This window comes from Argentina silus (assembly GCF_951799395.1).
Source record: "Argentina silus genome assembly, chromosome: 12".
NCBI classification, from domain to species: domain Eukaryota; kingdom Metazoa; phylum Chordata; class Actinopteri; order Argentiniformes; family Argentinidae; genus Argentina; species Argentina silus.
In genome coordinates, this window is record NC_139666.1 from 16,117,125 (window position 1) to 16,133,897 (window position 16,773).

A 16,773-nucleotide genomic window follows, 5' to 3' on the forward strand; every position below is an offset into this window, starting at 1 on the left:
ATTACAGAGATGAGTGATTATGTGTTTTGATCTGATCAAATGAGGAAGGTACAATCTCTCTAACCATGTGTGTTCATTTTCTGTGGTTTGTCTTCTAGGTAGAGAGGCTCTTCTGTCTGCACACCATATATAGTGCCTACTCAATGCAAATCTATTGAGAGACCGTAGTGTCGCTTGGTGTACAGTGCATGCAAAAATACCATTTGAAGTGTTGCTGAGTACAATAGATGCACCAATTGTATTGATGCATCACTACAATTGCATCATATGCAGCCTTAAAACGTCCTGAGAGAATGTAATGATACCCCTCTCTGCCTTGTCCTCCATTGCACACATTGTGATCTTGCAAGCATTGTGATCTGAAAACCTCAGGTATTGCAGCATCTCATCTATAGCCATAGGGCTGCTTCTTCCTCAGAAATGTACCATAACACCATGTTGAATGAGTGTTGGTCCCAAGCTTCCTCAGACAAACGTTGTCACAGTGTTATTCCACACTGTCACAGCAGCTCACTGCTGCTGCTGCAGTACCAGAAGCACTCTGGGGCATTCATGTCAAACAGCAGCAGACATGTTCTCTCAGTGAGCTGCCTTGGTTTAGGTAGAAGTAGCCCTTAATTCACTGCTAGTTTTTTCCACTGCTATCGTTTTTTTCCACTGCAAGTTGCCCCATCCACAGACCTAGGATCAGATTACACCACCCCTATTTCCCCATCTCAAAGGTTAAGATGGGGAAATAGGGGTGGTGTAATCTGATCCTAGGTCTGTGGATGGGGCAACTTGTATATCAAGCAGCTGCTTGAATGCAGAGTATGTACATGTACATGTATATGGCCCTATTGCAAACAAAGGCTATTTCAGTGGTCTCTTCTCAGCCCCTAGTGGCCAGAGAAGATGATAGCAGGAAGGGTTCACTGGCTAACTGGGACCATCTTATGTTGGTGGCTGGCTACTGGCCCAAGAGAGACAGTGAATGAAGAGATTGAAGTTGGACATGTGCTGGCAATTTGTTCAGTGGCTCAGCTGCCATCTTGTGCTGTGTCATATCATCTTAACCTCTCAACATGCCTCCTCCTTCAACAACACTGCTGTATAGCTCTACTCATACCTATGTATGGGTTTGGTTATGGGTTCGTTGTTGGTCATGTCTTTTAATGTTGAAGAAAATAGCAGGGGTCAACTACATTCACTGTGTTTCATTATCCAGCCATCTTAGATCAGTCACACTTTCAAAGAGGTGAATGAAGGATGCATCTTAAAAGTATTCAAACAAGGCCTCTGTCTCAGATCACAATGCCAGTTCAGCTGTCCCCCTCAATGTGATAATAGGTATGTCCAGGGGAGGGCGCTCTGTAGTGGCTTTTGTATTCACACACTTCATTGTCCTCAGTGGTCTTGCCTTGGGATGGTGCTACTGTACCATTTAACAGTTTGGTCTACAGTGTCTGCCATCTGTGATTATTCAACAGCTATCATTCACAGATGTAGTATTGATGGCAATTAATTTCAGTGCTCCGGTACTTTGTTGACTAGCGATGTCACTCTGGTACTTGACTGCCCTTATGATAATGAAACAATGCATTCACTTCTATTTTTTTTCTAGTTGTTTTATTCATTTCTTTTATTTATTCAGTCTGTATAGATTACATGTGTGAGGACAGGAGAATGTTCCACAGAATAGTGCAACCTGAAGAACAGATTGTCCGGCCCTCATACACCTTCCCTGTTCCCTGTTAAAAAACATGAAAATGTAGAAAATCTATCCACAAAGCTGTTATACTGCATGTTCTTATGACATTATCAATACGGTTTTCCAACTGTCACAGGACTCTTTCAAGTTAGCTTGAAAGTTATCTGTACAAATGTCACTTATGTTTGTTTGTTTGTTCACTATCACGTTTTCTGAGTGTAACAGATCTTCTGGCTTTGATCGTTGAAGAATAATTAACATCTTTCTGTTGGTTTCCTGTCAGAGTGTCTCGGTTGACTGATAGATTAACCTTTCTCTATTAATGAACAGTCAGTCTCTTCCATTGGGCTCTCAGTAGACAACATAGGGGTGCTCTCATCAGCTCACCATTGACATGTTCCCGAAATATAATTATTTTGCACAACAAAGCCTTATAGGTAACCTAATAGCAAGTTAAGATTTACTTCCTCATTATGGTGCATTTTGACACAGTGCCCATGCAGATATGCCCGCTATAATGCCCGTGCATTACACAATAGTGCCTGGATTCCCATGGATCCCTCCTCATGTTCGCTGGTAATGTCTGTTTGAGGTGTATTATGAGTCTCTCTCAGCTGGAAATGGCTCATGAAACAGTTGACAGTTTACACAAAATGGTCACTGTCCTGCCTCCTGCCTATAACTGAGGGAGGGTGGACTGAACAGCTATATTTCACCTCCGATCATTTAACATTTGGCTGTTCCGCTAGTCTTCCCCAACCTCAGTACTGGAACCACTCACACTCCCTCTATTGTCCTTTAGACAGAACATGTTATGGACCAATCGGAGTGTTTCTTTCCTTACAGACTTAGACAACAGGAAGAACATGACTGGATCCAGGCAACTGTTGAATGCAGAGAGTAATAGAGCTACCTCATTGGCCTGATCAACCACGCCCCTCCAGAAACAAGATGTGTCAGTGATCTGGGAGATGACATAGAACACTCTGACTATGTGATAGGGGACAAAGCAGACTGTAAACAGAAAGAGGACGAAGAAGGAGTTCTTGGCAGTGCGGCTGTAGTGGGCTGCGTTCGGGAGATCCGGTTTCTCCTGTGACACCCTCAGAAGTTTCTTAGCGATTTTCCCATAAGACACTATTAAGCAGATGAATACAAGCCAAAACAAAGCTACTAGGAAGAGGTTAAAGTAGGCCTTTCCTTTTGCTCCTTGACGCTGCTTATACTGGAAACACCTGCCAAAAAGATCAAGGAAAATTGGTTTGATCTGAGTAGTTCCTTATTTCACATAGTTCCTTATTTCATGTTGTTACAGTGTTATTACACAACTCTATATATCGTGTTACCTGAGATTATAAATGGAGATTACCTGTGGAGCGACTCATTGCCCTCGGAGAGAAGGATCATGGGTAAAACCGAGACCAGGGAAAAGACCCAGATCCCCCCACAGACCGCATTGCTCCACCGTGTGGTCTGGATCCAGCACTGCACCCCAGTGCCACGCTTTATCTTCAGATAGCGATCCACGCTGACTAGCCCAAGCAGGGTGATACTGATGTACATGTTCATATAGAAGACGTTCCCCACCACTTTACACATGACGGGGCCCAAGTCCCAGTGGTTCCCTCGGCTGTGGTAGACCACCCTGAAGGGGAGACACACCACAAGGAGCAGATCGGCTAACGCTATGTTGACGAGGAACACACGGACAGAGTTCTTCTTGGAGTGGACGTAGAGGAACACCCAGAGAGCCAGCAGGTTCCCAGCCAGCCCCAGGAGGAAGAAGAGGGAGTAGAGGAAGGCTAGAGGGATGCTGAGGGAGCTGTCGTCTAGGATACAGGGTTGGCTGGATTTGGGGGTCATGGTCAGGGTCATGAGGGTTGTCTCTCTGGTGATGAGTGAGAGGAAGGAGTTTGGAATGGTGGTGGTGGATAAGTTAGTTGTCATGGTGTCGGTTTGGTTCTTCATTCCTGCACAAGAGGGAAAGGTTAGTTCAGTTAACATGCTTTCAATAGCAATCTAAACACAGACCCATGTTGCTGTGAGGTGGGTAAAATGAAGCAATGTGTCGATAGATCCAGGATCAAAGTGCGATGTGTTTTTTTGGTCGGTCTGGTTCTCTGGGGAAAGTTTCACGCTCTCATTAGTGCTGGTCTGGGGGATGGCTCATGGCCAAGTGTGTGATTTAGTCCTGGATCTACACTAATCCACCCATCATTAATTACACAACATGCATGGTGTGAACCCTGCCCAGCTGACCACCACAGTGCTGGGCCTCGGAAAATGTCCGGGGGAAACACATTGATTTTCTCTACTTCTCAAGTTAACTTAACACGGCTCCTGCCCCTTGCAAGCACTTTAGAGATCAGTCAGTGAAACGGAGGAATGTCTTCAGAGTGTAGAACGTGGTATTTTGTAGCCGTAGCCTAGTAGGGCACCACTCAGAGCCCTATCTGGGATATGGCTGAAATATTCTGGTTCTTGCGCTGCGAGAATGTACAGTACATTTCGATTCTTGCAATCAATACAGAGGTAAATCAAAACACTCTCACAGGACAAAAAGAGACTTGGCAGTAGGTTTGGATTGAACAAGGCCCTGAGTACGTAACCTATCTGATGATACACAAAGTACTCACCATGTGAAAGGGGACCATTGAAGACTTAATTCTTCCTCCTCATTTGTGAATGTGCTTCCAAGTCCAGTGGTTTGTTGCAGAGGGAATCTCGAATTTGATGTCCTGGATAGACGCATATATATACATCCCAGCTCTTTAGGTGCTCTTCTTTAGAATCTATCTGCTGCTCTCCAACTTCACTCCTCTCCAGCTGAACAAATGATTATGTCATGAAATGAACATACTTCCCAGAATATATTTCCTCTCTCTCTCTGTCTTTCTTTCTCTTTCTCTCACCCTGCAGCTGTCTACAGCTGTGGTCTCAAAAGCTGAGAAACGCTGAAGTGTAGAATTTGATGATGCTTTAACTGAATACTGGAAAGAAAAGGGGTGTTGACAACAGCTCTAAACCACAGAGACAGGGCTGGGCTGGGCCTAAGCAGAAGAGGTTTGATTACACATGCTAGTGCAACAGCCAGGATCACAGAGTGCAAGCCGCTTATGTATACAACACACTGTCCACCTTATACACTGATTATATAGGAAACCTGCTGAATGCATGTTGGGTTGTGTACGATTGTTCCCAATGTATTTTTGTGCTCTGACCTACGTACTGTAAAGACTTTCTAATTTTCATGTGACCTTCCAGATAGTCAAAACAAGTTTTCTAGCCACAGACTAGTTTTTTTAATTGCCACCCAGGAGAAACTAGCCACATCTCACCAGTAGGTCTCAACCAAGCTTTAGGGAAACATTGATATAAGATGCCCATGGATGTTTATCATATCATCAATCAATACTATGTAGAGCACATCCGTACCAGGAGAAGCCAAAAATAACCTTGTGTTTGGATGAGAATAACAAAAGAAGTGTCTGCACTGCCAAGGGTGTAGGAGTCAACTAGACATGGGGGGGGGGGGGGGGGTCATGCGGGGTTCCGGGGTCATGCGACTGTGGATTGTGGTGGATATATTCAATATCCATTAAATATTTATATTAATAATATAAATTAATAATTTTGGATATATTAAACTAAATTACCATTATTAAGGACTCTTTTTCCCTGCTACTGTACAAAACATTACTTTCTCTCAGTTTTTCACATAGCCAGAACTAACCAACATTAGCTCGATAACTACGTAAGTGCTACAGATACAATCTGACTGAGTTTCTCACTTTTTTTTTCTTCTAACATCTGAAAGTTTATTAACTTTTTACTTATATTTACTCTTTGTTGCATAAAATTACTTCACCTGGTAAGTAAGCTAATGGTGCTGCTGAGGTGAGGCTGACAGTCGCAGTGCATAGGCCTTTCAAAATAAAAAATCCCTCAACAAAACCTGCGACTTGTTTTTCAACATAAAAGTCCTGCAGCAAAATAATCCTATTATTATTGAGGGGGACAATTTTGACGGCTTCTAACTTGGGGTGTGGGGGGGGATCTCCTACGCCCTTGTGCACTGCACTGCATGGATAATAGATTAGTGTGTACTGTAGCAGTTGTTTCACAGGAGAACATCTTCAAAAGGCTCAGCATTGGCTTTGAAGACAGGCAGACTAACTAAATCATTTTTTAATAGCAGTTGGCCTGGCCAGCCCTCCTGTTTTAAAAGCCTTGGTTACAGGCTCTCCACCACAGCAGAGAAGTCAGGAGGAGTCAGGCTCTCAGTTACTGCAGGGTGGAGGGGTTAATTAATTTACCGTTTAGCACGATTTATGATTTTGCTTGTTTTTATCTAGCCAACATTTTTCAAAATTGCATTTTTTTGTCTCTTCTACAATAACACTTTATCACGACAGACAGACACTATACAGAATAACTTACACAGAATCACCTACGGCTGAATGGGTGCTGAAGAAATCAAGTCAAGTGCATAATCAACTCATCTCTGTTTCATTGTTGCTTCCAGCTAGCTATATTTGGTTATTAATAGATTATAAGAGTGGGGAGGGTGCAGGCAGATGTGAGGGTTTATGGCTGAGGGGTTAGGGGTTTGGGCGTTGTGTACAGTGCCTTTGGAAAGTACTCAGACCCCTTCAATTTTTCCAGATTTTGTTGTGTTATAGACTCAATTTAAAATGGATTAAATTAAAACGATTCACCATCAATCCACACACAATACCCCAGAATGACGAAGCGAAAACACGTTTTTTGAAATTTCAATACATTTATTAAAATTGAAATACAGAAATACGTCATGTACATAAGTATTCAGACCCTTTGCTATGACTCTCTTAAAATTAGCTACAATGCAAAAATGTTATCAACAGATCACTCAATAAGTTGAATTGAGTCCATCTTAATGCAAGGATAATAGTTCATGTAATTTTGAAATTAACATGTTTGTTTTTATAGGGTCTCTGATTTGCATAGGAATCAATTACACACTGTGTAGATTACGATGTCACTACCAACTCAGCAAATTTCATAATTTTCTCTTGATCTTGACAAACTTCCTGCCAGTGACAAACATGCCCATAACTTGATGCAGCTACCACTATTCTTCACATGAGATGGTGCGGAAACTGCATTGCATGTGCTGGATTTGCACCAAACTTAATGCTTTGTAGTAAAACCAAATAAACACATTTCCAGACACTTTCTTTGCTGTATCACTTGAATTAATTGTTGCAAACACAATTAGAGATTATTTTCCATTAAGGGATTCTTTTCGGCCACTTGGTTATAGACCAATTTTGTAGAGTGACTGAGATGATGTCCCATCGACTGTGCTTTTTCCTCTCCATCATTCAACTTTGTAGGTTTTTGTAAGTCTCCCCAGGCCTCAGGGTTGCATTCCTGAGCAGTTTTGGTCCTCTCCATTTTCTCAGTTTGTAATGACAACCTGATCCACACAGTGTGTAATTGATTCCTAGGCAAATCAGAGACCCTATAAAAACAAAGACTAAACAAAAACTCAATTCAACTTATTAAGTGATTTGTTGTTGACATTTTTGCATTTTTGAGTGTCATAGCAAAGGGTCTGAATACTTATCTACATGAGGTATTTCTGTATTTCAATTTGAATACATTTACGGAAATTTCTAAAAACCTGTTTTCGCTTTGTCATTCTGGGATATTGTGTGTGGATTGATGGCAAATTCTTTTAATTTAATCCATTTTAAATTGAGTCTATAACACAACAAAATGTGGAAAAAGTGAAGGGGTCTGAATACTTTCCGAAGGCACTGTATATCTGATTATTGTCATTTATGGGAGGCTGTGTCTTTACTGTAGTAAAAAAATAGCATTAAATCTCCCTCTCTCTCTCACCCTCCCTCCCTTCCGTCTCTCCAGCCCCACTGCGTGTTGCTGGCCTCCAAGGAGAACTCTGCCCCAGTGAAGCTCGGAGGCTTCGGAGTGGCCATTCAGCTGGGAGAGTCAGGACTGGTGGCAGGAGGTACGCAATGAAATGCATGCTGGGAACACCCTGTTGCAAACACACACTGACGTCTCCCAGGGCACACCATAAGACACAGTCACAGGGTAGACCATATCTGGGCCCTCATGAGGTCAAGTGATATGTTACCACAAAACAAAGTTTGTCAGAAGTTCTGCAAAAGTATCCTCTGTTAAGATATCTTATAGTGAAACCCAAATTTTTTTATTGTTATGTCTTGTTATGCCTATTTGAGAAATACTGTATCTGACATTCTCACTGGAGAACCTCCTTCACACATTGGTTTGTCAGAAAGACAACTGTTACTATATATTTTCCTTTGAACATGAATATGAAACTAGTGCAGCCCCTCTTGTCTGGTAAGCAACGTGTGTTTTAGCCGGAAGGTGCTTCCTGTTAACATGAAATGTGCTATCTTAGTGCTCCAAGAGATTTAATGTAACGAAGTGGGTCAGGTCTGATGACTAAAACCACAGAATGAGGCTTCACCAAAGGGCTAAAATGAGCAGGCCAAAGGATGTCCGTTTTATCACCACCCAGCACTTCATCTTCTCAGAAACAGGTTACAGGTCTCTAGATAGGCTAAAGAGGAAATGCAACATGTTAACATGCAGTGTCAAAATGTGCAATCTGCAAAAGGAATATCACATGACATGGCCATAAAATACAGTAGAAAATGTCACACTTATGGCTTTCACATACTGACCCTTCACCACTGGAGGACAATGGTCAGTCCTTGATGAGAGGGAATGGGAATGACTGTGGCTACTGGGCCAGGTGATTGGTGCAGCACAAGCAGTGCTGATGAGCAGCTGTCAGGTTAATTGGCTCACATGAAAACAAGGCCATGAAGGGCTAGCCTTTTCATCATATACGGACAATTTGGACACAAATCAATATAAAGCTCAGAGTTCAGTGGAAATATAGGAATTCTCCATCATATTGTTGTCAATACAGTGACCATAAACAAGACAAGAATGTGAAGGATCTCTGTTCCCGTTTCCTGTCTTTTAGTCCCTGGAGCCAAACAAGAGAGAATACTTCCTGTTTCATATTCACAAAACCAAGAAGTAATATTATGTTGATTGTTCACTTTCATTAGTGCGTGCCTGTGTGCGCGTGTGTATAATAATGCATTGTTTTCAATTTGTGTATGTGTGTGTGTGTGTGTGTGTGCGTGTATTTTTCTCCCTCTCTCCCTAGGCCGTGTTGGCACACCCCACTTCATGGCCCCGGAGGTGGTGAAGAGAGAGCCGTATGGTAAGCCTGTAGACGTGTGGGGTTGTGGAGTCATCCTCTTCATCTTGCTCTCCGGCTGCCTGCCCTTCTACGGCACCAAGGAAAGACTGTTTGAGGCCATCTGCAAGGGCAAATACAAGGTAGTAGTTTATTTACAAAATGGCACCTGTGTATGTGCGTGTGCAAGTGTATATGGAATGCCTTTGGTGTTTATAGCTTTACCCCACCTGAAAGCCTGTGTGTGTGTGTGTGTGTGTGTGTGTGTGTGTGTCTCTCTAGATGAACCCTCGCCAGTGGAGCCACATCTCAGAGAGTGCCAAGGACCTGGTGAGACGTATGCTTATGCTGGACCCCGCTGAGAGGATCACCGTCTACGAGGCCCTCAACCACCCCTGGCTCAAGGTAGGGTTGACACACACACACACACACGTACATATGCACAAAGTACGTGTTTGTTTGGCCTCCTTAAATATCGGGGGCCCTCTTCCTTATTGCAATGTTTCATTGTGGATTCATGTAAAGTATGTCACATGTTCCTCAGGAGAGAGACCGTTATGCCTATAAGATCCACCTGGCAGAGACGGTGGAACAGCTGAGGAAGTTCAATGCCAGGAGAAAGCTCAAGGTAATCAACTATATATATATACACACACACACACACACACACACACACACACACACACTCAAGGTTTGTTGCGCCACTTGATCCTCTTAGGGTCTGTGTATGTTGGTGGATAGGTATGTCTGTGAATTTCCACAATGTATGTGTTTGTCTTAGGGGGCAGTGCTGGCAGCTGTCTCCAGTCACAAGTTTAACTCCTTCTACGGAGACCCACCTGAGGATATCCCCGACTTCTCAGAAGACCCCACCTCCTCAGGTAGGAATACACACGCACACACACGTGCACACACTTACATACCCTTTCCCCAATACTTGTATACAGCACTGACACACACACACACTATTTCCTCAACACTTGTATACAACACTGATGCTATCGTGGTGAGGGTGAATATTAAAGAACACTTTTATCATGTCCTATGATCTGCTCTGAGAGGACATCCGCATCACCACAAGACCTCTTGCACAAAGCCCACTTCCTGTCTCTCTCACATAGAACATTCTGCCTCTAATAAGCATGTTTATCATGTCGTCAATGTCCTGTTTCAATAACGTGGCTGATGTATCATAGATGAACAATATCACAAAACAACCACCAAAGACCTAGAGTAATATTAGCATTAGACTGATAACTCTCTGTCTGAGAGCAAAGAGAGCAAATAGGTCATTATTGCTGTTGTGAGGCTGTGAGGATGTCTGGTGGTTTGTGACTCTGTACTGTACTGTACTCCCAGACTGATCTGGTGTATGTGGTGAGTCTGGGGTATGTGTCAGGGCTAGCCTCCGGTATGCTAACAGTATTTCTGTTCAGTATTTGTGGCGTATATCGTGAGTATATTTTCTGTTGTGTATAGTGCGTTCTACGTAGTGGTTTACTGCCCCCCCTCCCCCCTCCACAGCATCTACAGAGAATGTTGTTCACTAATTGTGAAATGTTGATGTGTTGTTTGTGTTAATGCTGCCCTCCTGCTAGGACTCCTAGCAGCAGAACGTAGGTATCCCATGTTGCTTTGTGTGGTAGACCTCTAAAGCCTTTTGTCCTTCTCCTTCACCTCCATCTCCGTCAGTCCTCTGGCATTGTCCAGAGCCATGGATATACAGATGTGTTTACCTATGGCTCTGGCACTGTGTATTCGTGCTTTGTGACGTCATCCTGTGATCACCAACAGCTTGCTACCGTAGAGTTGATTTGAAATCATAGAAGGAATCGACTGATTGAGGAATCACATTTTGTGTTCTCCAGAAGTTGTCATACCATACATTTGACTGTGTATTTACAGTACATGCATATAGTATGACATGACATTGGAGACGGTTTAGCGACTGACGGTCTGACGTCTGACGACTGTGCGTGTGTGTGTGTGCGTGTGCGTGTGCGTGTGCGTGTGTGTGTGTGTGTGTGTGTGTTTGTGTTTGCTTCTGCATCTGTGTGTACAGGTGCTGTGTCTCAGGTGTTGGACAGTCTAGAGGAGATCCATGCTTTGACGGACTGCAGCGAAAAGGATCTGGACTTTCTACACAGCGTCTTCCAGGACCAGCATCTACACACACTACTGGATGTGAGTGGACCACACACAAACACACACACACACACAGACAAGAGACAAAGACTCACACAATAAGACAGAGACACTCATATACTGTGTAATAAGGCCAACCCATAAAAGGTCAGTGTGTTTTGTCTGAGTCATTAGATTCCTCTCTCTCTCTCTCTCTCTCTCTCTCTCTCTCTCTCTCTCTGGGTTGAAAGCACACAGCAGTCTACTAGCTATGAGTGTGACTAATCCCACACTGCCTCTGTCTGATTCATATCTGGGCTGGCAGACTGGAGGTAAGCAGCAGGTCAGAGACACAGTCCTACCACAGGGTCATTCCACAGGCTGGTACATCACTATTCCACTCAACGAGGGCCCATGGCCAGGATGTGGTGATAGAAAATGGAATCAAGGCCAAATGGCAGACAGGCCAGGGTTGGTAGACAGTAGAGCAACACTGTAGTTCTTATTGAGAAAACAACTAGATATATGTTTAGTCTTTTTCTTCGTCTGCTCTCGTCTTTTTTTTCTGTGTTATATCTTTGATCCAATGTTCTGGTTTGCGGCACACAGCCCAACGCCAAACCTCTGCAGTTGAGGGCATGAGCGGTTCACTGCCAAAACACACAGTGAGTCACACTGCAGAGGGAAACTATGCTACCCTGCTCATGATTTCATGCCACATTTGGCGAGAAGCGCGTGTGTGTGTGTGTGTGTGTGTGTGTGTGTGTGTGTGTGTGTGTGTGTGTATGCGCGCCTTTCTCTGGCCAAGGGGAATAGGGTGTCACTAAAGAGAGCTTAGAGTTCAGTTCATGACTCTAAAATGTTTTATCTTAATCCTGTAATGGTCTAATGAAAACTTGGTAACACTTGACTTTAACCCTCCGTCTTAAGGCCTACATAAACATCTCACTGGCAGCTGATGGCCCCATCTAGGTAATCTAGTTGACTAGCCGTAAATGGCTGACACACAGATTGTTTTTTGGACCGCTGTATTAGTCTGTGTGTGTGTGTGTGTGTGTGTGAGAGAGTGAGAGAGAATAACTGGAGCTCTGGACTTTTTAGGCCTGCTGGTAGTCTAGGAAGGGCGGGGGGTTGAGGGGTTGGGGGAAGGGAGTTACTGAGGAGCGTCATAGGGCGGGGTTTGGGAGGGAGAGGCAAGGGGAAGTAAGGCCCCAGCTCTGAGGAGAGATGTTGGGAGGAAGGAGGTGCAGCAGGAGGTGTGGTTGGTGGGAGGAGGGAGAAAGAGAGGAGGAGAAGGGAGGCAGTCTGTGACTGGCCCAGTTGCTAGGAGCTGAATAGGTTGAAGCTGAGAGGAGAGAAGAAGAGGAGAGGACCTGTCGTCTGCCAACTGGCCAGGGTGGCCCATCACTGGGAGCCTGTGACTGCAGATGTCACCCATTCAACTCCAGACTCAGACCCCTGCACTGAGAGAGAAAGAGCAACACCAGACTGCTGCCAGAGAGAGAGAGAGAGAGAGAGAGAGAGAGCGAGCATAGCTCCAGTCTCCTGCACTGAGAAGATAGATAGAGAGAGAGAGACCAGCCACAGACTCCTGCACTGAAAGGAGAGGAACGGAACAATGGCTGCTATTGTCAGGCCTTAGCCCCTTTCACTGGGGTTCCAGACTCCTGCAGTATCTGTGTGTCCATCTGCAGGGCTGACATTACCGCCCACTTCTCTCACACACACACAGACTCAATGAAACTAGAGATCCACTGGACACAGAATGGACGTAACTGTACTGTACCTGTAGCCTGGTCTCTCTGGCGGCTAAACTAGCCTCGTGCTTCTGCGTCCTCTGTTTGGTTTGTTTGTTTGACTATTGCTTGGACTCTGGTGGGTGAGTGTGTCTTGTTGTTTCGATTACTTAGATTATTAAGTCTTTGTTTCTTTTTGTACAGATATGTATTGCAGGTGCTGTTTTGCTAGAATTATTTTACGTAAATTAACCAGCAAGTCTCATTGAGGTGAATTAATATTTTTTTCCTAGAGATCGTGTGCCAGACAAGAGCCAGCTAGTTGTATTTCATTCTTGCCTTTGTTGCATTAGAGATATATATATGTAGCTGTTTGAATGTCCTGTTTTGATCGTTTGCTTTTTCTGACATAATACAAAAATAGTATTGAAAATACAGAATTTGAATTGTCCATTGAGCGACACACACTGGAGTGTGCTTGTGTGTGTTTGTGTGTGCGTGTGTGCGTGTGTGTGCGTGTGTGTGCGTGTGTGTGCGTGTGTGTGCGTGTGTGTGCGTGTGTGTGTGCGCACATGCGCGCGTGTGCCTGTGTGTTCAGATTCCCATGACCCTGTTTTCATGACAGCCTTCCACAGTAGGAGCTGACACAGAGTCTCTAAACATTCCCAGGAGCAGCAGGTGTCTTCTCAACCCCCCCCCCCTGCTGCCTACTGTCATCTGTCTGAACACACACACACACACACACACACACACACATACAAACTGACAGTACACATTCTCCCATAATCATCTGTGTAAACATGTTTGGCTCTCACTCCCACTGCCAACAGAGGCACTGCAGGCATCTCCGTCACGCAGGCATCCTCTCCTCCTTCTCCTCCCAGTGAGCTCTGGAATGACAAACACAGACACACACTCACAATGCTCCCATCAGTATAAGACCTAGAGGGAAAACACTCTCTGGATAATACCTTCTTCACAGTGCATGTTTTCCTTCGGTTGATAGGAGTGGCCAGAAGAAAATACTGTCACGTCTGTTCAGGATATAGTCTGTAATTACATGGACTTAAGTGGACAAGATAAGTGGACAAAATATACTAGGATTTGGTTTAGTGGTGTCATCAGAGCACCAATAACTACTGTGCTAGCTTCTCTGTTTTTGTTGTTGTTTTGTGGCGTGTTTGTTCATTCTGCTCGTGTCCCGTGGTTGAGGCTGTGATACTCGTGATGATACCGTCTGTTCTGTCTCTCCGGTCAGCAGGAGAACGCAACACTCCAGGCTAGGGACCATGTTGAAAGAGCTGTGTGTTCTTGTTTGTTTGTTTGTGTGTGTGTGTGTGTGTGTGTGTGTGTGTGTGTGTGTGTGTGAGAGAGAAAGTTTGTGCATTCATGTGTGACTGTCAGCAGTTCCCTTTTTCTAGAGAAATCTTTCAACATAGATTCCTATGAAGATCAAGTTCATGTTTTTCTTCTTTTTTTTTTTCTTATCAAAGCAATTGTTGCAGGGCTTGTACGTGAGCTTATTTCTTCCTCTGACAGTAGTCTGCACATTGAATCAGTCTCTCCTTTGTAACTTACGTACAGCTGCTATCTGTGTCTTGTTTTCCAGGGACTATTTTCTCTGTGTTCATTATGTGTACAAACACACATGTACGCACGAGATGAAGCATTGCTATAGAACTCTCTATTCCCAGTCATAACCATAAAAGTCAGCTGGTCTTTTGTGTCTGAAGGTTGCTGTTGCAGTCATCTCTGTTGTGTCTCATGAATGGCTGCTATATTTCCAGTAGACTGTAAACCACGATCATATAAGAGCAGCCACTAGGGAACGCCTGAAATTGAAGACAAGTCATCACTGTGAAGCTGGGGCGGGGGGGGAGGAAAATAATGTGTCACCCACTCACTCATAGTATTCACTATTCATTATGATTAGAGCCAGGAGTTTGCCCTGGACAGGGAAACCTGGTAAGGGAAAACTCCTGGTCCTCCTTAATGACCTGATTGGTTTTGCTATTGATTGATTGTGTTGTGTGTGTGTGTGTGTGTGTGTGTGTGTGTGTGTGTGTGTGCGCCTTGTGTTGTTACAGCTTTACGACAAGATCAACACCAAGTCCTCCCCACAGATCCGAAACCCCCCCAGTGATTCTGTGCAGAGAGCCAAAGAGGTGAGAGCATTCACAAAATCACCTAAAGACACACACATACATACAGCCTACATACGTTTCCATACACACACAGATATGTTTCATGTGTTTCATTATAATAGTTATTACCCAGTAACTTATCATTCCATAGAAAGTACGTATGTGTACCACACAACCCTTTTTTTACCTTTATTCGTGTGTGGAGTTGCTCTGTCTGCAGTGCTGTTTGTGTTTGTGTCTTCATCGTGTGCATAATCAATAATAATGATCATGATGGATTAGCTGATCTATTCTATTGATCACCCCACACAGCTGCTGTACAACAACATTCTGACAACGCTCTGGCTATTAACCCCTCCATCCTCCCAGTCACTTTTCCATTAACTAAGGACAGATCTCAAATGTCATCTAACTCTTCACTGCTCTAAACTATCTACTTCTTAACCCTTTTTCTGGGTGTTTGGCTGTTTTCACTTTTTTTTTTTTTTTTTCACTTCTGGGTTCAATTGACAAGATGTTCATAGGCCTTACTGAGACCTCATATTCATGGATTGGAGAGTTCCTAGAATTCGTTCACAGATGGTTGGCTCAACCACCTTTGCGACCACTGGAATGCGACAGCTCAGCTGTTGTGAGGATTGATAACAAGTTTGTTGTGGGCTATAGTGGGTTGTCTTTTGATGTTTACTGCGTTTAACTAAGGCCTACGCTATGTTATTTAATTGTAAATATTGTACCCTTAAGGAGAGCTAGCCAGGACAGAAGGGTGAATCATTCTAAACGCAGCCTTTGAAAAACATGGTAGTCTTTTCCTTCAAACTTACAAGATCTCTATAGCATTAACACTCTCTCTGAGTCCAACTCACACCCATTGTTAGTGGAGTTATTCCACAGCCTAAACTTGCATTTATAGGCATTTAAAATAAGGATCTCCAACAGCTTGTTTTTCTCTAGGTCCTGTGTGTGTCAGAGAGCCAAATTAAAGACATGCCGTACACACACACACACATACACGCATACGGTAAGAGCATATTTGGCAGTTATTTGTCGAATTTCGTTTGCTCTGTAACAGTGGGCTGTATCGTGGTCTGCTGTGTTTGACTTCTGCCCCTATTAATTCATTTACGCACCATTAGAATCACCCCTGTGGCTTCACTCAAGCGTGTGTTTACCTCACCGACATTTCTACCCTCTTAAGGGGGTCCGGCGTGTTAGTAGGTGCTTAATAAAGCGAAAGAGAGAGAGGCCAGGGAAAAGGTGGCAGGTAGTTTATAAGGGCGGAGGGAGAGAGGGAGAATCATTAGTGTGTGGATATGGGCTTTGACTAAATGAGTGCACGCACTGAAAGTGTGAGATGTTTGTGTTGGGGTACTTTGCATGCGGCGAGCAATTAAAGAGTCTGACTTACGGAACAAGTGGGAGAGTGAGTGGAACAGTAAAGCAACACAGCTGTGTTCACTTTCACTGTGGAAAAGCCATGAGAGTTCAGCTCTGTTTTATGTGGCTTGAAAGTAAGCCAGAAGGACTGAAGTCATTAACGCACGCAAACTCACGATGTCTGGCCCTCGTGGTGTCGCCATGGCCTACTTAAAGTTCAGTGTATGGGTCACATTTTCCCTTCTTAGTCTCGTCTAGATGGATTAAGGGGGGGGGGGGGGGGAGGGAGGCTGAACAGATGTGTTCATGTATGTGTTCATGTATGGGAGTTGTGGTCTGTTAAATGTTGTTTGACTCAGTACTCTGTGTACTCTATATCCTTGTCTCTCGGCTGGAAACTTTGACTATATACCTTCTGTGCTGCAAACTCACTCGATCAGTGTCAATTTG

General features: G+C 44.0%; 2 protein-coding genes across 13 annotated transcripts in view; one reads left to right on the plus strand and one right to left on the minus strand.

The window, feature by feature from the left end:
• Window positions 1-16,773, plus strand: part of caska (calcium/calmodulin-dependent serine protein kinase a) — a 92,027-nt gene that overhangs the window by 54,619 nt on the left and 20,635 nt on the right. For 7 of the 12 annotated variants that reach the window (XM_083682269.1, XM_083682274.1, XM_083682277.1 and 4 more), the window contains exons 6-12: window positions 7,604-7,706; window positions 8,910-9,088; window positions 9,225-9,347; window positions 9,487-9,570; window positions 9,724-9,823; window positions 11,005-11,126; window positions 14,890-14,967. In XM_083682269.1, the coding sequence (XP_083538395.1) occupies window positions 7,604-7,706; window positions 8,910-9,088; window positions 9,225-9,347; window positions 9,487-9,570; window positions 9,724-9,823; window positions 11,005-11,126; window positions 14,890-14,967 (789 nt within the window). The remainder of the gene's footprint in view (window positions 1-7,603; window positions 7,707-8,909; window positions 9,089-9,224; window positions 9,348-9,486; window positions 9,571-9,723; window positions 9,824-11,004; window positions 11,127-14,889; window positions 14,968-16,773) is intronic. The other 5 variants (XM_083682273.1, XM_083682272.1, XM_083682276.1 and 2 more) reach the window with 1 other exon arrangement.
• gpr34b (G protein-coupled receptor 34b) lies at window positions 1,641-4,553 on the minus strand. Its single transcript, XM_083681701.1, has 3 exons — window positions 4,327-4,553; window positions 3,060-3,660; window positions 1,641-2,925 (listed from the first exon to the last, which is right to left on the minus strand). The coding sequence occupies exons 2-3, from the start codon at window positions 3,656-3,658 to the stop codon at window positions 2,436-2,438; spliced, it is 1,089 nt and encodes a 362-aa protein (XP_083537827.1). The 5' UTR covers window positions 3,659-3,660; window positions 4,327-4,553; the 3' UTR covers window positions 1,641-2,435.